The sequence below is a fragment of the Eublepharis macularius genome, chromosome 4, assembly GCF_028583425.1.
Source record: "Eublepharis macularius isolate TG4126 chromosome 4, MPM_Emac_v1.0, whole genome shotgun sequence".
In the NCBI taxonomy this organism is placed as follows: Eukaryota; Metazoa; Chordata; class Lepidosauria; order Squamata; family Eublepharidae; genus Eublepharis; species Eublepharis macularius.
This window is the reverse complement of record NC_072793.1, coordinates 154,134,627-154,157,447: the sequence shown is the minus strand read 5'-3', so window position 1 is coordinate 154,157,447 and position 22,821 is coordinate 154,134,627. Positions and strand designations below refer to the sequence as shown.

The 22,821-nt window shown below is 48.4% G+C and overlaps 2 protein-coding genes across 2 annotated transcripts; both read right to left on the bottom strand.

Annotated features, from left to right (window-relative positions):
* Positions 1–631: 631 nt before the first annotated feature.
* LOC129328406 (zinc finger protein ZFP2-like) lies at positions 632–6,958 on the bottom strand. The gene is made up of 2 exons (XM_054977456.1): positions 6,819–6,958; positions 632–4,806 (listed from the first exon to the last, which is right to left on the bottom strand). Exon 2 carries the CDS (start codon positions 4,724–4,726, stop codon positions 3,788–3,790), a length of 939 nt encoding a protein of 312 aa, XP_054833431.1. The 5' UTR covers positions 4,727–4,806; positions 6,819–6,958; the 3' UTR covers positions 632–3,787.
* An 8,677-nt stretch (positions 6,959–15,635) lies between these two features.
* Positions 15,636–21,868, bottom strand: LOC129328337 (zinc finger protein OZF-like). The gene is made up of 2 exons (XM_054977334.1): positions 21,649–21,868; positions 15,636–19,988 (listed from the first exon to the last, which is right to left on the bottom strand). The coding sequence occupies exons 1-2, from the start codon at positions 21,752–21,754 to the stop codon at positions 18,907–18,909; spliced, it is 1,188 nt and encodes a 395-aa protein (XP_054833309.1). The 5' UTR covers positions 21,755–21,868; the 3' UTR covers positions 15,636–18,906.
* Positions 21,869–22,821: the final 953 nt, after the last annotated feature.

Genomic DNA, 22,821 nt, shown 5'->3' with positions numbered 1-22,821 from the left:
CACCCTTGGAAGCAGGGAGGGTCTGACTATATAGGTGAACTTGGCACCAGGCTTTAAGGGATGCCAAATGATACAGAAGTGAATTTATTTCCTGCATTTAAAAATATATATTAACATTATTGTTACCTCTCATAAATGTGAAATGCAGTTTTCTGTGATGCTGACCAGAAACATGGTGTCCCATTCAAAACAGTTAAAACTGTGAAGGGTCAGTTGTTGGGCAGTTTATCTACACAGTATAATTGTTAGGATTAATGGAAAGGCTTTTAAAAAAACAAAATCAATCAAAATATATTTGCACTGTTAATGTCAAAAACCAAGTAAATAAAGAGAAAAGTTCAATCTAAACTTCTATTTTTTCTCTATATTGAATGTGGGGTATGGGCAGACAGCAAAGTCAAACTTCAGCTAGGGCAAAAAAAACCCCCTGAAGATGAGCCAGCTTCTAAATCCATTTAAATCAATGGGCTTAGAAGGGTATAACTCTGCTTAGGAGAGCCCTGGTACTGTATCATATGATGAACATCCACCTGTGAAACAGGCCTGAATCAAGCTAGGTGATTGCATACTATGATCACATTAAACAGGGTAGATAAAGAGGCAAAGTATTTTGGCATGCTTGGTAGCAAATCTTATTTTATTCTGTTATAGAGACTTAATTCAGCTGGGAAGGGCTTAAAAGCCGTGACAGTGAATTTTGTAGAATGCCTTATGACTTTGTAAAAGTGATTTTTCCCTTTATTTTAGCAGCCAGTAGGAGCTTCTCAGCACTAAGTGACCGATCAGGAAGTGACAACAGGACCTGAACATGTACTTTGCAAAGTTTCAAACTGATTCAAGAAAAAAAATTCCAGAGTAGAGAATTTGCTGGGGGCAAAAATCTCCTCTTACTGTGCAGTTTGAACAAACAGGATGCATAAAAATGCTGCACTATAAAAACTAAAATAGCTTATCTTTCTCAAAAATATGATACTGAGTTCTGATCATCCTTTTTCAAAATGTACAGGACAATCATTAAATTGGGTTCAGTAAATGGCAAACAGTATATTGATGACATCTTCTTAAGGATGAAGATCTATCTCCATCACAGTTCAAGGTAGTCTGTCAAACTTACTTAACTTTGGTCTCCCAGAGACCTCCTCTGAAATGAGAATGAAAAATAGCTTCCTAGATATATGATATTTTTTGCATTTCAATCCCCCTCCCTCCCTAAACATGGCAGAAGATGAAAACATTTTTCAATAAACCTCTTCAATGCGTTGAAACCATCCTCTTAAACCCATGACCCCAAGTGACAATATAAACAATGAAAATAGAGGTCGCAATTAACAAGTGATTGTCTGTGAAATAACACAGGTAGCCTGTAAAGTAGACACTATGGGGAAAGTGCAACAGAGCTTGAATCTATGGAGCCTCCACTTGCCATTTTAATGTATATCATATGAATTCCATGCAAATTAAATATGCCAAGTGACGGGCAAAGGTCCGCCATCTTATTATACATTTCCAGTGTGTTCCTTGCAAATGAAAACTCAGCTCAGTTGTGCTGTTAAAGGGAAAGGGGAAAATAACTGAGATATAGTAAGCACTTAAGATGATGAATGGGACAGAGCAGGTTGAAGGGGACATGGCTGTTTTGTCCTTTTGAGTCAAGAAGAACTGAGCCTTGCACCCTTCAGGACACATTCAGAATGAAACAGGAAATCTTTTTTAAAAATTGAAATCCATAATTATATTGTGATTTTGTAGCGAGACAGGGGTCAATTTAATATTTGATACACTAGGAATGACAAAGAGATGCCTTACATCCATGTATCTAATACTCAATGGGGCCAAAGCTGTGGATACTTAAATCTAGAGATTGGAACCATGAAGAGAAATGACTGGTCTTTCTACAAACCTGAGCCCCCGTTTTGAAGAAAAACCAGAAATATTTTTTAAAAATACACTGGGGAGGGGTGTGTGTGTGTTAAACCCTTTAAAATAATAGAAGCAGAAACTGAAGCTTTAAGAAATGAATGCCCTCAGCGGCTGTTGCTAGGCAACCACAACATTACCTGCAGAAGCCTTGATGCCTATCAATAAAAGGCAGCGGGAGGGGGCAGGGTCCTTTCCAGAGTTGTTTTGGTCTATAATGGAGGACTCATTGGAGCCAGGCCCACCAGTAACTACCAGGTGACTTGATACCATGCTGCTTGCATGACTCACTCAGGCCTGGCATCTTGCTACTGTTCACTTGCAACCATCCCATTAAAACTAGCATGATGTAGTGGTCAGACTAGGATCTTAGCAAGCCAGGTTTGAATCCCCATTCTGCCATGGAATCTTACTGGGTGACCTTTGACTGGTCACATACACTTAGCCTAAACTATCTTACAGGGCTGTTATGAAGATAAAATGGAGAACAATATAAACTGCTTTGGGTCCCCGTTTTGGAGAAACATGGGTTACATATGAAGTAAATAGATTTACCTGATGATGGGGGGCAGATAAAAGGTAGGTTGCTTGATGGGTGGGAATGAAACAAAGGGAAATTGAGGATATAGGGGCTGCCAGGAGGAATGGAGGAAGTGAGATTCCTCTCCCCTAGGAGTGCTTGCAGGTTTCCCATCATGCAACTGGACCCAGCCCAACCCAGCACCACACATTTTGACCAGCACAGCAGCTGGCATGGTGCAACTGGGCCAGACTTTTCCTGGGGAAAGGCTGCCAAGGAGAGGGAATGAAAACAGGGGGGTAGATAAAGGTAGATTGACCGGCGGGTGAGAAGGAGAGAAGGAAGGAGAAAAAGGGAAGAGGCTATGGGGGATTTCAGGAAAAAGAAAGAGGAAAGAGTCGGGGAGAAGAAAATGGTATGTCTCTTGCAAAACCTTGTGGGTCCCACATTTGTAAAGAGGAAATATAAACAACGGAAGCATAAAACGTCCTGACATAACCAGCAATATTCTCAAGGGACAGGAAAATCTAAACTTGGATCTTTGAGGAGTTTTCCACATTCCGTTTCAGTCTTCATTTGAAAATAGGATTATTTGGAATTGGTGAAGTCCAAGTTACTGTTGCCCCTCCCTCTCTCTCCTATGAAAAGTACATTGAAAAAGAGGAGATGGTCCCTGTATAGCACTTTCAAAGTCTGGACATGCTTATTAAAAACTCTTTAGCTTACAGTTGAAATGTTTACATACTGGCAGAACCACAGTCTGTATGTAGCTTTACAAACAGATCTTGTTTTTAACAGCAGGAAGGATTTGAGGTTAGCAAAAAGCAGAGTGTTCAACAAGTTTCCTGTGGAAGTAAGAACTTTGTTTTCAATAAAGATGCTAATCCACTGCCAGAATGGCCTCTGCAAGAAAATGGCAGAGACCAAAGGCTGATCAACACGTGGCAAAATCCTGCTGCAGATCCTTTCTTGGCACATACCATTTCAGACTGCAGTTATGAATAATTCTTCTATGTTACAAAAAATATTCCTCCCTGTATGTGGAAAATTAATACATCAGGAGGAAAGGTTCCAGTGTGGTCAATGACAAGGATATTAAAATATATGCTCCTCCCTTCCACACACATGCAGGTCCAGGAAAATCTTTATCATACCATTTTGCTGAGTAGCCTGGAGGATCCCTTTCTGAAATGAGCGCTCTAGCTCAAAAAGAGGGTCTGATCCAAGAATCACTGAACTGAAATCCAGTGGTCAATCAGATCATGAGCCCATGCTAGCCTCTAGCTTGTTCAAATGCTTCCAAAAACAAATGCTCACTAGCACCCCCTATACTTTTCTCTCAATGCCTGGCTAGCTCAGCGGGACAGGGTAAGCTAATAAAGGGTATTCTCCCTTGTGGATCTTCTCGTGTCTCTTGTGATGGGAGCTGTGGCTGAAGCTCTTGCCACAAAACCTGCAGGCATAGGGCTTCTCCCCAGTGTGGATTCGCTGGTGCTGAACCAAGGTGGATTTGTCAGTGAATCTCTTCCCGCAGTCTGAGCACACATAGGGCTTCTCCCCTGTGTGGATTCGCTGGTGCCTGAAGAGGTTGGAGCTGACACTGAAGCTCTTTTCACAGACGTTGCACTGATAGGGCTTCTCACCAGTGTGGATGCGCATGTGCTTGATGAGATCTGCATTCTGGCTGAAACTCTGCCAGCACTCTGTGCAGGTGTTCACCACCTCCACTTTCCGCCTGGGTTTCGATTTTGTGCCAGCAGCAGCACAAGCACCGTCTGCCTGGGCGCCCTTGTTCAGCTTCTTCCCTAGCGGGTGTCGCAGGTGGTGCTTTTTGTGGGAACTGCGGCTGAAGCATTTGCCACAGTCAATGCATTTGTAGGGCTTCTCCCCAGTGTGGATCCGCTGGTGCTGGGTGAGGTTGGATTTGTCATTGAATCTTTTCCCACACTCAGGGCATTTGTAGGGTTTCTCCCCTGTGTGGATTCTCTGGTGTCTGTTCAGGCTGGAGCTGACGCCAAAGCTTTTCCCACAGTCAGGGCATTTGTAGGGCTTTTCATCAGAGTGCGTTCGCCGGTGGTTAGCCAGGCTGGAGCTCTGGCTGAAAGTTTTCCCACACTCAATGCAAATGTTGGGCTTCTCTTCTGTGTGAGTACCTTGATGCACCACAAAGTCTTTGCGTTTCCTTATGCCATGAACAGCTTTCATGGGACTGGGCATCCTTTCTTCCCCTCCTTTAGCTTGGAGGCTGCTGTCACAGAGCTGACTGTACTCAGGACTGGTGGTTAACATCCTTTGGAACGTTTAGAAAGAAGGGCTCTGCAATGTATCCTCCATGGCACAGTATTCTCCTTTTGCCACAATACTGTCACCTGAGGAAACACAATTTCCAGATTTCGTTACTGTGAGAGCTGCTTGATTTTAATTTGACTCTATTGCCTGTGGCTTAAAAACACTAGAGACCTAAGTGTGTGCCTGTTCGTTGAGAATGGCGACCCTCTTCATAATTGGCTTGTGAGTCACTACACTAAGACGTGATCCTGTGCCACAGGGCAGTGTCTGCCTGTAAGGGTATTAGTTATGTCAGCTTTTCCCATCATCCTCTTTCCTAGCAATGATAGAGGGAGGGGACATCAATGCTACTGATATTGTTCATCCAAATATTATATACCCCAGTGGCATGGAGTTACCCCTAGGGACAGAAGCTTCAGGGCCACTTCTGGATCACACAAAAAAGAATTAAATGATACCCAATTAAGGGGGTACAGTTTTGCAGTCTGTATATATATAGCCCTGTCTACAAATATTTAGGCTTCTTCCTGCAAACCATGGGGGCTAGAAACGCCATGTTGATGCTATTGGATTCTCTATCTGCTGTACATTCTGAACTCAGCAGCATAAATACACATTTTCAGCGCTCCTGTCTACTATGTACCATGTCATCTCCCTATTTTGTCCAATAGTTCTGTAAAAGGAAAGGATGTGAGTTATCCTTTTTTTCTGTGTTTTTATCTTGTTTTATTGTACCATCCTACAAAGTCACTAGCTGAATTCCAGTATTCATAAGGGAAAACAACAACTATGATTATTTAAAAATAAGTGTGACCACATACGTATTTTTTTGTAGAGATCAAGTATGTGCGGGGAGGAACATAAAAGGAACATTTGGCAGAAACTGCACCTCAGTTATGTACCTGCAGGAACAACCATGTTGGCCAAGGATAATGAAATCTATGAGAAAGAAAGATGGAACTTCTGCCACTGAAATACTAGAAAGAGCAGGTGACCTTGCATAAATCTGATCTCAAATCACATTTGTAGGAATCCAAATTCCAACAAGAAAAATGAAAGAAACCTGTGAGATCTGAGAAAAGATTAAATGCTTCTGTTTTTTTTCTCAATCTGAATCTGTGTTAGCAACTAGAAATATAGAACCATAGTGATAATTACTCTGGCTTCACAGCCAGCGTGGTAATGCATTTAGATTGTTAGACAAGGATCTGAGACACCCCATCCTGCCATGGAAACTTGCTGGGTGACCTTGCTGGGTGTCACACACTCTTAGCCTAATCTATCTCACAGGGGTATTGTGAGGAAAAAATGGGAGGACAGGAAAATGATATAAGCAGCTTTAAGTCTCCATTGGAGCAACAGGCAGGGTATACCAGAAATTTTTATGTTATATGCAAGGTTTTATTGGGTGGGGTAGGGACTAGAATTGTTTTTAATTATTTGTATTAGTCCATTGTGATTTTATTGAATATATTTTATTTTGTTTTATTTGTTGTAATTGTGAACGGCTTCGAGATCTTATAAAAATTGAATAAATAAACAAATAAATGAAATAAATAAATACATTATTTAATCAAGAATCAAAGTAGTGTAGCTGCTTCAGAAACAGCACCTCAGAAATTGGTGTTCAAATCTTGCCTCAGCCATGTACTTATTGGCTGAGATTATTAGGCAAATTATTCTCAAACAGCCTAGGCTTGAGAATAATTGTTTCCATTTGCACTGCTGGGAAAGAAGAGGTGAACTCTCCACAAATTTGCTGTAACCCCCCCCCCCATAAAAACTCAAAATAAAGGGCCATCTAATCCAGCCTCCATCAGTGCCTAGGCAGATTGTCCTGGGAAGTTCATAAGCAAATCGTGACAGAGCCATCCCCTGTTACTCAAAGGTATACTGTCTCTAAACATGGAAGTTTCATTGTATGATCTACTGACAGACCCATGTTCTGCAAAAGGTATCTTAACAGGAAAAAAAGAAGGCGCAGACATTCTGTAGCAGGGAATTCCGTATCCCCAGCGACCCGACCCCTCCTTTTTTCTCATCATTAACTCTTTTGCGTCTCTTGCTAAAGAGGGACACGAAACCACAGCACCTGCGAGGCGCGCATCAAACCGAGCGGGAAACGAAGGGGGCGCCTGTGCCGGGAGAGCCTGCCCAGTTTCCAAGTGGAAGTCCCCGGCTGCTCCAGGGATGAGTTGCGCGTAGTGGCTTCGCTGTGCCCGGACCTTTTCGGGTTCACAATGGAGGAAGCCACTGTAGCAGGACCTGACCTAGGAAGCTCAACCCTCAGCCCGAACAGACAAAGAGAGCAGCCGTTGCGCGCCAGCCACAGGAGCCCTCTGGTGGTTGCAGCTCAGCCAGGCCTTCTGCCGCGTCCATTTCCCCTCGCCCAGGTTGGATGCTGAAATGTCAACCCGCTTGAGGAAGGCACAATTGCGACGCGACCAAAGCAGCGCCTACATTCCCAATGGGAGGGGTGGGTTGCTGACAGAAAGGCGTGCTTCACATGCCCAGAGGCACTCTCGCTTATCTCGGTTTTTTTAAGGTCCGAAGTCAGAGCGGCTTACATACCAAAACTGAAACGACATTAAAATAATATTGAAGCAATAGAACACGTGAGGAATAAGCCTCAGAGCGACACCTGACAGACCTCTACACCATCCTGCGCGTACAACCATTAGACACTGTCAAAGCCTCTTCTAAACAGTTCTGCTTTCCCATATTCCAGAGGGGGACTCCCAACACGTTTTAAAAAGAAGAAAAAAAGAGGCCCTGGGGCAAAACTAGGGTGTTTAGGTGGCACATGGAATTCTCTCAGAATCACAACTGGATTTCCAGGCTACAGTGACTGGCCCTCTCTGGAAGAAATGCCCCCTTTGGAGGAGTTTTTGACATTGCATACCCACTGAGCCCCCCCACTCCTACCCAAATGCCACCACCAAATCTTCAACAATTTACCAAGATGGAGTTGGAAACTCTTGGCTGAAACCAGGGTCATATTAAAGCCCATGCAAAAGCAACAAGAAAGCCCAATTTTTTTAATTAGGGACACAAAACTCTAACCCTGGGGGTTAATTTCAATGTTATCACAGTAGTCTCCCCCAACCAACCACCCCAGGAAAAGGATTAGTGTTTTTGGCATATGCAGTTTTTAATAGGCCCACATGATATTCATTCTTGGTATGAACAGAACTAATGAGCTTGGCCAGAGAAATAGTTGCTCATAAGGATTGCCTGTCAGCGCTGACTCTCTCCACATAGACACATCCCTCGGTGTAGTGTAGCACAGTAGTATCCAACTTTTTCAGATTCAACTGTAATCCCAATCTAAAACAATGAGATCCAATGATAATTTGTTCTCCGTTATCCTTCTCTTTCTGCCTTTCAGGACATAATTACACTGCAGACACTGGAGGTCTGCTTAGACATGTTCAGCTTGTGTACAGAAACTCTAAACACACATTCGAGTGTTTCAAATTCACATAGTCAAATGCAAATATATGCACAGATAAACTCAGGATTCAGATTGCACACACATACAACACAGACAACGTGAATTATGGTATGCCTGTTTTCTACTAATTATCCATATCAGGTACATCAGGACATAAAGATAACAATCTAGACTACTTCATTTGTCTGTCTTGTACGTGTTGTTGGTAACCTGATTGTTTCAAAGCATTTCCCGTCTATAAGCTTCCTGTCTCAACCTTTCAAAAAAACATAGCTGCTGTGGTTAACAACACCTTGGGCTGTTGGTTAACCTTTGACTAAGGAATAGGGCTTTAATGGCTGGTGATTCTGAGGAGGAACTCTCTTTAGCATCCCTGGTTTAATGTTTGCCCAAAAGCCCCATAGGATGAGACCATGGGCAAAGGAAAACTAGACCTCTTTTTACCTGGGAGTGGGGGGGGGGGCGGCTTTTGACTCTCCCATCTAGGCTGAACTTTTCCCACCTTCTCAGCCCCATGCCACAACTAAAAGGAACTGACATGGAGGTGCTGCCTTTTGCTTAGGAAGATTTTTCCAGCTGGTAATTTGACGTATTGTTATGGGGCTTCATCTCCTCCATTTGTGTAATTTATTGTTACAGGATTTTGTTTTTATGATGTTAGTATTTCATGTGTTGTTAGCCATCTTGGGTGTTCTTTTGAACAAAAAGTTGAGATATAAATAATAGTACTAAAATGAAAGGACCACCTCCTCCCATACAAACCTGCCTGCCAGCTAAGATCTGTGTCACAGGTCCTGTCCCATGTGTTCCTGACTTTCTGAGGAGATACTCTACTGTCAGGGCCTTTTAAATTGTGTCAGTCTAGTTTTGGAATGTCCTCTCCACATCTGTACACCTGGTGACTAGTCTTTCAGGCACTAAGTGAAAATATTTCCCAAAATGGTTGTTGTGGGTTTTCCGGGCTGTATTGCCGTGGTCTTGGCATTGTCTCTCAGCTGTGACACTGAGAGATCTCTGTCTTTTGGTGCTACACCTCTGAAGATGCTGTCCGGGGTCAGCGGCCCAGCCCCCGGACTTGCTGGCAGACAGCGGCAGGGGGCAGCCGGGAGACAGCAGTTCAGCTGCTCTGTCTGGCAAACAGAGCCAGACCCTGCCTACTCCAGGGGGAAGGGGCAAAAGGCCAAAGCCTCAGAAGGCTGGAGGGAGCAGGGAGAAGCCAGCTAGTCCCACCCACCATGGGGGAGAAAGGTGGCTAAGCAGGCTAGAGGAAAAGGGCCAAGGCAAGGGGAACAGGGACACAGCAACAGCCCAGACAGAGCCCTTACCTTCCAAGGAGGAAAAGCAGCCACCACAGCCCAGAGCCACACCCTGGCTAGAGGACAGCAGCCTGGCTCAGGAGGTGCTAGGAGCCAAGCCCCTCCAGGTGGAGCTGCCACAGGCATTCTGGGGGAGGAGATGGGTAGCCCCTCCCGGCATCAATGAACAGGCAGCACAGAAGCTGGCCAGGGCAGCTCCTCGCGAGCAAGGCCAGACAGGCTCAGCAGCACAAAAGCTGGCCAGGGCAGCTCCTCGCGAGCAAGGCCAGGCAGGCTCAGCAGCACAGAAGCCGGCTGGGGCAGCTCCTCGTGAGCAAGGCCAAGGAGACCTCAGCTGGGGATGGCTCGCATTCAACCCCACCCTGCCAGCAAGGCAAGGAAGCCAAGAAGGGATTAGTGGTAGGGAAACACCTGAGGGAAGGCACAGCTGGGCCAAGTCAGGAGAGGGAACAAGCCTAGAAGGAGGGCAGGGCGGGGAAAGGAAGCCCTATATAAGGTGGCTAGGAAGAGCTCTGAGGTGGTGGGTGTGAGTGAGGAGTGATGATGTGGAGTGAGAGCAGTAGGATGCAAGGGTGGTGGCTTGGAGGAGAGTTCTGGAAGGAGGAGATGAAGGAGGATGCAGAGGGTAAGCAGGCCAGGTTGAGCAGGCCAGCGAGTGGACTGAGAGGGAGTCTGGGTGAGGTATACCGCCCCTCCTTCCACAGAGCAGGGTCCTGCAGATTCCCTGGCCCCCCTGTGACGTCAGGAGCAGACTGCCCAGTGCCACGCCCAGTGGCAGCCGCAGCAAGCCCTGACAAGTTGGTGGCCCGTACGGGGAAGGTCGTTCCAACGCAGGCGCCAGGCGAGGGGATGCATCCCAATGCCACTGCAGAGCTCAGACCATGGCTAGAGGCACACCTGGACGAGGTGTGGAGGAAGCTGGAGGCAACCTTCCAAGCAGCTCAGGTGAAGCTAGCACAGGCGGTGGAACACCAGATACAAGCCTGCACCCCCACAGCCACTCCACCAGTGGTATGCGCATTCGCGTGGGAAATTAACCCACCAGCCAGCAAGGCGGTGCAGGGGCTGTGCGCCACCGTGAGAATAGGACGGCAGACCCTACAAGCCCTATTGGACTCAGGGAGCGCAGTATCAGCAGTTCGTTCCCAACTTATCCCAGCTGACACCCCAGTGCATCGCTGGGTCCCGGTGACAGACGTGATGGGCCGCACCCAGCCGTACCCTATGGTCTGGATCACAGTGGAATACCTGGGAGCGCTCCGCCGCCTGGAAGTGGCCAAGGTAGACCACTTACCGCTCCCTATGCTGCTGGGGAGAGATGCCCCGGGGTTCTCCAGGCTACTTAGGGAGGCAGCCGAGGGACTGGCAAACCCACAGGTTGCCCCAGCGCTGCAAGTGGAGGAGGCCCCCGACCCGGATGAGGGTCCCTCTACCAGACCAGGAGCAGGCCCGCAGGCCAAGGAATCAGCGGGACCCCTGGCCGACCGCCCCTTCTGCGAGGCCCAAGGGGCAGATGAGTCCTTACAGCGCTTGCGGGAGACAGCAGCTCGTGAAGAGGACCGAGTGCAGGATGAGCGGAGGTCCCAACGGCTTCCCCGCATTGAGAAGCAAGGAGGGGTGTGGGTCCGCCTAGCCCGTGCCCCAAATGGCCAGGGAGAGATCCGCCAGCTACTGGTGCCGGCAGCTTACCGGGCAGAAGTCCTCCGCACGGCCCATGAACACGCTTGGGCCGGGCATCTGGGGCACCACAAGACCCTGAAGAAGATCCTCGAGCAGTTCTTCTGGCCCTCTGTGAACGCGGACGTGAAGGCCCACTGCCGCTCGTGCCCCACCTGTCAGCGGGTGGCAGCCCGGCGCCCACCAAAGGCCCCCCTCTCCCCGCTGCCCGTCATGGAGACGCCCTTCCAGCGCATCGCGATGGACTTTATCGGCCCACTGCCACGCACGCCCCGGGGCCACCGCTTTGCCCTGGTGATTGTGGACTATGCTACACAATCCTATGATTCCCTGAGGTCATCCCGCTTAAGACGATGCAGACCCCGGGGATGATACGAGCCCTGTCCAAGCTTTTTGCCATGGTGGGACTGCCTGATGAAATCTTGACAGACCGTGGGGGGCCGTTCCGGGCCAAAGCCATGCGTAAACTCTGCCAGAATTTGGGGATCCGGCAGGTGTTCACCTCGGCATATCACCCTCAGACTGACGGTTTGGCAGAGCGTCTGAACCAGACCGTCAAGGAAGCCTTGAGGAAGATGACACGGGACAAGCCTCGACAGTGGGACCTATACATCGACCCCCTCATGTTCGCCCTTAGGGAGACCCCGCAGGCGTCCACTGGCTTTAGCCCCTTTGAACTGCTGTACGGGCGCAAGCCGCGGGGGATGCTCTCTCGGCTGGCGGAACAGTGGGGTCCCCGCACCAGCAGCCCTGCTCCCCCCATACCGGAGTACATGAGCCAGCTCCGTGGGCGGGTGCAGCAGTCCCAGGCTGAGGCCAACCGCCAGCTGACCCACGCCCAGACAAAGCAGAAGGCGGCCTATGACCGGGGCGCAAGGATGAGGACCTTCCAAGTCGGAGAGAAGGTCCTGGTACACCACTCGGTGTTCCCACGGGAGGAGGGGGACCCATGGAGGGGCCCTTACCAAATTCGGAGGGTGCTGGGCCCCACGACCTATGAGCTGCAGTGCGGGCCAGGCCGACGCTGACGGAGAACCCTGCACGTGAACCTGCTCAAGCGGTGGCATGAGCGGCCAGAGGATGGGTGCGCCTTGGCCGAAGACCCCTTAGACCTCCCAGAAAGCGAGCTGCCATGGACCGTTGACGCCCCGGAGTTCGAGGAGCCGAAGGTGGATCCACAGCTCAACCCTGCACAGAAGGCCCAGCTACAGGCCCTGTGGAAGCAAGCGCCCGGGGTCTTTTCAAGACGCCCCGGGGTCACGAACCTGGTGCACCATGCCATCCCCACCCAGCCGGGGCAATCTGCACGGGCAACCTGGCGACCCATCCCCCGGAAGCAGTGGGAGGCGGTGGATCGGGAGACAGAGGAAATGCTGCGCCTGGGGGTGATTGAACCGTCCCGAAGTGAATGGCGCAGCCCCATCGTGTTGGTGCCAAAGCCAGACGGGTCGACTCGCTTCTGCATCGACTACCGGGAACTGAACAAAGTGGCCAAGTTCGACGCATACCCCATGCCGCGGGCGGACGTCCTAGTGGGGCAACTGGGGCCGGCCCGGTACTTGTCCGCCCTCGACCTGACGAAAGGGTACTGGCAGGTACCAGTGCGCCTGGAGGACCGGGAGAAGACGGCCTTTGCCACCCCCCGGGGCCTCTTCCAGTTCCGCCGCATGCCCTTTGGCCTCCACGGGGCAGCGGCTACCTTCCAGCGGCTGGTGGATCAAGTCCTGGGGGACTGTCGGGACTTTGCAATGGCTTACATTGATGACATCGTCATCTTCAGTCCCGACTGGCCCTCCCACCTACAGCACCTGGAGAAAGTCCTCACCGCACTCCAGAAGGCAGGGCTGAAGGCCAACCCCAAGAAGAGCCACTTGGGATTCCAGGAGCTCAAGTACCTGGGATTTGTCATCGGAGGTGGACAGATCCGACCCCCGCCTGAAAAGGTGGCCTCCATAGGGGATGTGCCCCAACCACAGACCAAGCGTCAGCTCAGGAGGTTTCTGGGGCTTCTTGGCTACTACGGGCGCTTCATCCCCCATTTTGCGACCCGCTCAGCCCCCCTGACGGACTGTCTGAAGAAGGGCAGCCCTAGTCGCCTCAGCTGGACGCCGGAGCGGGAGGCTGCCTTCCAGGACTTACGCACTGCACTATCGGACACCACCAAGCTCTGGAATCCGGACTTTGAGAAACCCTTCGTACTGGCAACTGACGCATCGGCCTCAGGCCTGGGGGCGGTCCTGATGCAGGAGCAAGATGGAGGGAGGGTGCCCGTCTTGTTCCTGAGCCGCAAGCTCCAGCCAGCGGAGCAGAAGTATGCCACCATTGAGAGGGAGGCCCTGGCCATCAAATGGGCCGTGGGGGCTTTGCGGTATTATCTGGCGAATAACCCCTTTACATTGGTGACAGACCATGCACCCCTCCAATGGATGCACCGGATGAAAGAGCACAACCCTCGCATCCTGAGGTGGTACCTGTCTCTACTGCCATACCGGTTCACCATTACCTACCGCCGGGGGACCAGCCATAGGGATGCGGACTTCATGTCACGGCTCTTCGAGCCAGACCCCCCCGAGCCAGCGTCCAGGCTAAGAGGGGGTGTGTGTCCGGGGTCAGCGGCCCAGCCCCCGGACTTGCTGGCAGACAGCGGCAGGGGGCAGCCGGGAGACAGCAGTTCAGCTGCTCTGTCTGGCAAACAGAGCCAGACCCTGCCTACTCCAGGGGGAAGGGGCAAAAGGCCAAAGCCTCAGAAGGCTGGAGGGAGCAGGGAGAAGCCAGCTAGTCCCACCCACCATGGGGGAGAAAGGTGGCTAAGCAGGCTAGAGGAAAAGGGCCAAGGCAAGGGGAACAGGGACACAGCAACAGCCCAGACAGAGCCCTTACCTTCCAAGGAGGAAAAGCAGCCACCACAGCCCAGAGCCACACCCTGGCTAGAGGACAGCAGCCTGGCTCAGGAGGTGCTAGGAGCCAAGCCCCTCCAGGTGGAGCTGCCACAGGCATTCTGGGGGAGGAGATGGGTAGCCCCTCCCGGCATCAATGAACAGGCAGCACAGAAGCTGGCCAGGGCAGCTCCTCGCGAGCAAGGCCAGACAGGCTCAGCAGCACAAAAGCTGGCCAGGGCAGCTCCTCGCGAGCAAGGCCAGGCAGGCTCAGCAGCACAGAAGCCGGCTGGGGCAGCTCCTCGTGAGCAAGGCCAAGGAGACCTCAGCTGGGGATGGCTCGCATTCAACCCCACCCTGCCAGCAAGGCAAGGAAGCCAAGAAGGGATTAGTGGTAGGAGGGAAACACCTGAGGGAAGGCACAGCTGGGCCAAGTCAGGAGAGGGAACAAGCCTAGAAGGAGGGCAGGGCGGGGAAAGGAAGCCCTATATAAGGTGGCTAGGAAGAGCTCTGAGGTGGTGGGTGTGAGTGAGGAGTGATGATGTGGAGTGAGAGCAGTAGGATGCAAGGGTGGTGGCTTGGAGGAGAGTTCTGGAAGGAGGAGATGAAGGAGGATGCAGAGGGTAAGCAGGCCAGGTTGAGCAGGCCAGCGAGTGGACTGAGAGGGAGTCTGGGTGAGGTATACCGCCCCTCCTTCCACAGAGCAGGGTCCTGCAGATTCCCTGGCCCCCCTGTGACGTCAGGAGCAGACTGCCCAGTGCCACGCCCAGTGGCAGCCGCAGCAAGCCCTGACAGATGCCAGCCACAGCTGCTGGCGAAACATCAGGAACTACAATGCCAAGACCACGGCAATACAGCCCGGAAAACCCACAACAACCATCGTTCTCCAGCCGTGAAAGCCTTTGACAATATTTTTCCCAAAACTTTTTAATTAAATCATATGTGTTCCTTCCCTCGGCTTCCTCAGCAGCTGTATTAGACATTTTCCTAGATTTCCCCCCATCACATTCCTTGTTATTTATGGTCCTTTCTAATGAATTCCAGAGATCGGTTGCTTGTTTTGGTCTGACCTGCTGATTGATAATTTATTGTCAGTTTTTAAAAGGGCTGGTATTACCTTTTTAAAAACAAGTGGATTTTCTGTGATTTTACATTCTACTGCTCACTGGTATCATTTTAAGAAATGGTAAGGGAGCAGAGAAGGGAAGAAGGAAGATTTCCCATTATTTGGGACCTCGGTGCTCCACCCCTCCCATGCATGCATGTGCATCCTTCCCCTCCCCCCCATACTTTGATGCACTCTCCCACCATGATACTGAAGAGAAGGGATGCCCAAGTATCCTTTCAAATCTCCCATAATTTTCTACTGCCTTCTTTGTGCCAGTCTCTTGTCTCTGAACAAGCACTTGTGCACATTCTATCATACCCCCTCATTTCCCCCATGATTCCACTCGTAGTCTTCCACACAGACACATGCAATCTCTCTCAGTCACACACACACACAAACAATTGAATAGAGGAACCCATCCATCCCTTCTCCATGTCAAATGTCATTTTTTTTAAAAAACCTTTTATTGGTTCAGAAGTAATAGCTTGCTTTTTAATTTTTCAGAAAAGTTTGGTATTGGATCCAAAATCCCAGAACATCTGCAAAATTCTGCTTATAAATATACTTTTATGTGAGAATACAAAAAATATTCTGAAAAAAGAAAACATACAAAAATTAGGTTTAGAAACTTTTGGGCATCAGCAATTTCTCCATCATTCTTTTCTTAGTTCAGCAAAGCTCTAAGCAGTAAGCGGAAAATAAAATCGACACATTGGGAGAGATTAATTTTCAAAGTTTTTCTGCAACCTCCTCTGAAAAGACTGATTAATTGAAAAAAAAGTGACAAATGGGAACTCAATGGGACCCGGCAGAAGTGCCAGCAAGCCTGCTAGCATAGTTGGTAGCTTGCTCAGGACTGCCATCTTAGGACCAATATGCACATCACATTCCTTCCTAGCGAGAACCACGGGAGTAAGAACCACTGCTGCCACCAGTTGTCCTACTATTCATTCATTAAGATGCCTACCCCACTTTTCAACCACTTTTCTCAGAATGGTTTACAGCATTTAAAAAACACATCATTAGCTTTTCCCACCATATCTCCAGTATATTAACTCCCTCTGTTCTGCCTCCGATTTAGTTAGAATGGCACTTCCAAACCCACTTTCTGCATTATGGCATTTCATGCTGACGGTTTAGTATTTGTTGTTTGCATCGTTTTCCAATTCTGTAATCCTAGTCCTACTGCATTGTTTATCGGAGGTTGTTGCTGCCTGAGTGAACTTTTTTTTTATTGTAATCCTCCTTGAATTTCAGTAAGAAATGCAGGGTATAAATGAAGCAAACAGAATAAATTGCTGGATGCTGCATGCTCAGCCTCTTCTCTAATGCAACATATGAGAGATTGACATTCTGACCTTAGCCAGGGTCAGTAAAAGCCAGATCTACACTAACATGTGGCAAATGTATTCCTAAATTGTTCCATAGTAGACTGAAGGTTGGAGAATCACATGACTGGCACCTCAATGTTTAAAAAAAATCCTGCAAATAAATTTTAAAGAGAAGGGTTTGGGCCTAGCCTTTTCCTTGACATGCTAGTTTTCTGTATTTATAATTTCCCCCTTCAATGGGGGACTAGCCAGTCATATGATCCCTCCAGTGGTAGTCCTGGAGCATTTTTATTATACATGATGGGTGATTTTTTCCCCTAGACCACAGCCATAAAACACATGATGTCACTCATGAGTAAAGAAAGAGATTCTTGCATCTTCTCACTAGCTGACTATATCTATGGGTCCCCACTCTGTAGACTCTCTGCAAAATGGTGGTATAGACACCAGATGCTCTTATTCAGCATACCTCTTTGGGCCAAGGTTGGCAACTAGGGACCAAGGCTGTTGATCATTATTCTAGGCCAGTCATCCCCAACATGGTGCCAATGCATGCTATGGCACCTGCTGATGCATTTCCAGACGCCTAGTTACTTCTTCCCCAAAGCAAAGAGCCAATCCTGGCTTTTTCTCCACTTTACTAAAGTAGGAGGTGCTTCAGGAGAGGCCCAGCGGATACCATCTTTCATTCCGCAGGGAACACTGCTGACTACATCACAGAATGCTTGGCTTGGAACCTCCTAATGTTTTGTAGGACCTTTTAATGACTTGTGATGGGCCCCAGCCCCCACGGCAGCAATTCTGTTGTTGCATCCACTACCTCTTTTCAAAATTCCAAAAGCATCTGCATCAACCAGATTGAGGACCCCTTTCCTAGAGCAGTAATTCTGCCTGTGCTACTTAGAAGCTGGGGGGGGGGAAGGGGGGCGGAGGCAGGCGTCAACGGCGGTCTGCACAGGTTGAGAGGCACAGGAAACCACAGCCTTTTCCTGCTCTCTCTTCCTGCACTTCCTGGTTAGAATTAAAGGACTGATCCAAGCATCTGTCTTAGCACAACTGAACAAAACAACTGCCCTCTCGATACATCTTACCCAATATTGTCTGTTTTGATTGGCAGGAGATATCCAGGATTTCAGGCTTATCCCTGCACCTGTTATCTGAAAAGAGCCTTTAAACGGAGACTGAATCTGGGGCTTTCTGAATGCAATGCACATGCTCTGCCCTTAGTACATGCTGTGACTCATCCTCAAGTTCTAGCCCAGAGGCCATATGACACAGATACCGAGGAAACTGAAGCATTACTAGATAGGAGCAAGATGGCTTCTATGCCTGCTTATGCCATAGAATGAAGTCTGAAGTTTTGCCTGCGTCTAGGGTGGCTGGAGATCTCCCAGAATTACAAATAATCTCCTGGTGACAGAGATCAGTTCCCCTGGAGAAAATGGCTCCTTTGAAGGGTGGACTCTATGGCATTATACCATTCTGAGGCTTCTCCCCTCCCCAATCCCCACCCTCTCCAGGCTCCACTCCCAAAATCTCCAGGAATTTCGCAACCTGGACCTGGCAACCCTACCCGTGTCTGTCACACTATATTATTACCTGCTACAGCTCAGAGACCTTGACCTGTATGGACCAGGGAAGTCTGATCTTGCCAGATCTTGGAAGCTAAGCAGGTTCAGCCCTAATTAGTACTTGGATGAGAGACCACCAAGGAAGACCAGGGTCATTAAGCAGAAGCAGTCAATAGCAAACGACCCCTGAACTGTCTCTTGCCTGGAAAACCCTACAGGGCTGCCATAAGTCAACTGTGACTTGACAGCCTTTTCCACTACCACAGCTGAGAGGCAAATTAATACTAATTGGAAAGATTTGGAGATTGGGCCGGATGGATTACATATGTATGAAATAGTTGAATACTTAGGACTTATCTTGTGGAATATTTGACAAAGAAACCTCCCAATCACCACTATAAAGGGTAAACCAAGAGATGATCTACTGGATTAAAAGATTATGTCTTCTTGGCACATGAAACTCACTCCTACAATATGTTACTTTAATTAAGTTTAGGATTGAGGGAAAGACACACTGGGGAATTAAAAAGCTTATAAATACCTGCAGAATTATAACAATTTCTAAGCTTTAAAATACTAAAAATCTCACAATGCCATCCTAAGCAGTTATACGCTTCTAAACTCACTGAAGTCAATGGGCTGAGGTGTCACTAGGTTTAGGATTGCACTGTCAGAAACGTAAATGTTTAAGAATCTTGTTGCCCCTATAATGTCAGAGTTTCCACATCTTGTTCTGAGGTATATGGTTACCAGTCAGTTTAAGGAGAGAGGTTGTACAGACAGCTTGCAATCTTCAGAGAACACAATTCTCCCCTGCCACACTCACACAAGCAGGTTTCCACCTTTTTCAAGAAACCTGCATGCTTGAGAACATTTGCTTGGGATAGGCCCACAAGGGCAAAAAGCCAACAGGGATTCCCCCGTTGTGGATTTTCTCATGCCTCTTGTGGTGGGAACTGTGGCTGAAGCTCTTCCCACAATAAGTGCACCTATAAGGTTTCTCTCCTGTGTGGGTGCGATGATGCTGGGTGAGGGTGGATTTGTCAGTGAAGCTCTTCCCACAGTCTGAGCAGGTGTAGGGCTTCTCCCCTGTGTGAATCCTTTGGTGCCGGTTAAGGTTGGAGCTGACATTGAAGCACTTACCACAGTGGCCGCACACATAAGGCTTCTCCCCAGTATGGATGCGCATGTGCTTGATCAGGTCTGAGTTCTGGCTGAAGCTCTGCCAGCACTCCACACATGTGTTCGGGAACTTGGCAGGGGAGTTCTTCTTGGCCATTCGTTCCTTTCTGAGGGCAGAGGCAGCCTTGCTAGCTGCATTCTCAAGATAGCTGCACTGGCCATGATGTTTCCCTGCCAGGCTCTTCAGGTGTCTCTTATAATGGGAATTACGGCTAAAGGTCTTTCCACAGTCCAGGCACTGATAAGGCTTTTCTCCCGTGTGAGTTCTCTGGTGTTGGATCAGTGTGGATTTATCAGTGAACTTTTTCCTGCAGTGAGTGCATTCATAGGGTTTCTCTCCTGTGTGGGTCCTCCGGTGCCTAAGAAGGTTTGAGCTCATGCTGAAACTCCTCCCGCAGTCTGGGCATGTGTAGGGCTTCTCTCCTGTGTGAATCCTTCGATGATTAATTAGGTCTGAACTTTGGAGAAAGCTTTTCCCACACTCAATACAGATGTTTGGTTTCTCCCCCACATGGGTCTGCCGGTGGACCACAGCCCCTTTGCGTTTCCTAACTCTTAAGCCCTCGTGGCTCTCTTTGCCTCCTGTCACCTCGGTAACAATTGCCTGCTGCTCTTTTCCTAAACTCCTGGAGGAACTGTCTTGATCTGAGTGCTCAGGAACACAATCATTGGGAGGTCTTTGGGGAGAGATCTTGCCTGGCGTTTCAGATCTGAAGGCTGAATTATTTTCCCTTCCAATTCTCTCACCTAAGAGGAGAAATCAGATATGAGTCAAGATGACAAAAAACCTGTAAAGCAAGGATAACGGGCTATGTAGCTGTTTCATTCTAACACAGCTCCCACAAGTCTCCACCACAGGGAAATGGCTCCAATGTACTGCGGATCATTTATGAAGCAACCTCTTGGCTCATGCTAACAGTCACAGAAGAGGACTAAGGCAAAAGCCTGTAAAACCTTGGACTACCTAGTTTTCATTCTATCCCAGGGATCAATTGAGAGTTTTCAGGGTCTTATCAGGGGTTCCTCACCAAGAAGATTGAATGACACTAAGTAACATTTGCTAAAAGATGGCTTCTCCACAATTTCTGATCTTTCTTTGTAACACAAAATGCAAGGAAGAGCTCTTGGGGCCTTCTCAGATTGTTTCGGGTGAAAGTGGGGCCCAACAAGCCTGGCTACCAAGCAGCATGAACTGAAGCCTGATTTACAGATGCAGTAGTAGGAATCTACTCACTTGCAAGTGCAGATGGGGGATACCATTTTTATTGCTCCTTCACATAAACCCTCCCCCAAATTAAAAAAAAATGAGCTCCTCAAGTAGAAAGAGTCTAGCTCAGGCCAATCTCTATTGTACTTGCTTTGTACCTGCAGGGAGCTGTTTACGCAGGGAAGAATTCATACATTTGATCCTTCAGTTTGAAGGGATATAGTTCATTGTACCACCTCAGTATTCTATTGACTTATTCTACTGCATGTGTAGCCCAGGCCTGGAACATGTCCCAGAATCCTCTGCAACAACAGACTGTTAAATGCAAACATGGTGGGGGAGAGTGCCCTCAAGTCATAACTGATTTATGGCGACCCCAGTGGGGTTTTCATGGCAAGAGACTAACAGAGGTGGTTTGCCATTGCCTACCTCTGCAACCCTGGTCTTCATTCTAATCTAGAAAAAGTCCCCTCAAACTAGAAAGTTTGAGAACTTCTGACCTTGCTTACTGTGCCATGGGCGTGCCCAGGCAAAGACATACTTCTAGGTAATGTACACATATCTTAATAAACCAGGTTTTTTGGGTGTCACAGGTCTCTTTATCATTAAGGTGCAAAGAGCAATCCAAACCTACACTTCATTCCAAGGCTGCATTATTGGGTGCGTTTTTTAAAAGAATCGAGTTTCTTTTCTACAGTAGAGCAGTCAATTCAACACACAAGCCAATGTTAAACTGGGAGGGCAGAAAACCACGCAATATTAACTGCATTTCAGTCCAAAACCCGAGAAGCCAATATTGTCCCCGAGAAACTTGGGTGAAGGGCGGGGAAGGCATAAAACGGAGGAAGTCTATATGGAGAGTATCTCAAGGCTTTGCTGCTTTCACTGGCAAAAAAAATTCTCCAATGGCATGGGCGAGATTAGGGGAAGGAAACTTGCAGCGCTGATTCCAAGAGCGTTGTAGTAAAACTAATTCGGATTAAGTGATCTGAAGTATTACTTTAGTGTGCCCCCTCCCCTGATCTCGTCTTCCTTCTTCTGCTCACAGCACGTGGGGCAATGAAGGCACGAGCAGCAGACCGGAATAGGACAGAGAAGTGTCCCACCCCAGTGCAAAAGGGCGGGTAAGGAAGCGCTCTTTGTACACTCATTTCCCCTCTCACCCCCCCTTCCGTCCTCCTTCGCCCCCACCACACTTACCTGGGATTTCCTTCTGCCCAAGAGCTAAGATCTGCTGCAAGATCTGGCCCAGGGATCTGGCTCTGGCTTGGGATAGTCCCCCCATTGGTTGGGCACAGACCGACATAAGGCTACCCGAACAAGCAGATGGCTCGCTCAGCTCGGGATTCCCCACTCACAATGGAGACCGCAGGCGGCCGCATTGGCGATCTGACCCAGAAAGCTCCACCCCCCAGCACAGAAGCCGGACACCCCCGGTTAAAGCCCAGCGAGAGCCTCCCAGTGGCCGCAACGCTGAATCGCTGCATGGGAACTTCTGCCGCGTGCAGTAAAATGAAACAACGTGGTCGAGTGGTTTGTACCATTTCACGCCACAGGAGGGGAATACTACGTTAACACCCCCCCCACACACACACACACACGAAAACATAAAAATTATGTATCAGAGAGAGAGAGAGAGAGAGAGAGAGAGAGAGAGACTGCTTTTTTGTACTGCTTTTTTATTTGCAATTAGATTTTTTTTAAGATTGAAAAGCGTTCAAAAAAGATATACCCCTCACACCCGGAAATGGTGCAACCCGTTCTAGATTCTCAATATTCTAAGGTCATAGATGCAGAGGAGTTAGCCGTGTTAGTCTGTGGTAGCAAAATCAAAAAGAGTCCAGTAGCACCTTTAAGACTAACCAATTTTATTGTAGCATAAGCTTTCGAGAATCAAGTTCTCTTCGTCAGATGCCTGGTCAAATTTGACCAGTCTCTGTATCAGGCATCTGACGAAGAGAACTTGATTCTCGAAAGCTTATGCTACAATAAAATTGGTTAGTCTTAAAGGTGCTACTGGACTCTTTTTGATTTCAATATTCTAAGCCCTTCGTTCCGTTGCTTGAGTAGATTGGGAGCTAGCTGGTTTCTTTTAATGGGTATATGCAGCTAAGGCTGCGCTGATCTTGGGCTAGGTAAACCCTGCAAAATGCCCAGACCCTTATTGTAAGATTTATTTTAAATTCAACACAACAGTAGCACGGGAGGAATACCAAGCGCGACCAGCACACCATTCTAGTACTCTATACATGCTGGTTAGTTATTCATGGTTAGTGAATGTTCAAGAAAGAGGGATCCTTCCGTGTTATAAGTCATACGGGCTAAGTAGAACCTCCATGTTCAGGGGCAGTGTTCTTCTAAAAACCAGTTGGT

What these genes read in the sequence shown, in the direction of transcription:
- LOC129328406 (XM_054977456.1), bottom strand. Translation starts at nt 4,726, where the DNA reads ATGTTAACCACCAGTCCTGAGTACAGTCAGCTCTGTGACAGCAGCCTC.
- LOC129328337 (XM_054977334.1), bottom strand. Translation starts at nt 21,754, where the DNA reads ATGTCGGTCTGTGCCCAACCAATGGGGGGACTATCCCAAGCCAGAGCC. An exon ending in TGGGCAGAAGGAAATCCCAG is followed by an intron (nt 19,989 to 21,648) that starts GTAAGTGTGGTG and finishes TTCTCCTCTTAG; the next exon opens with GTGAGAGAATTGGAAGGGAA.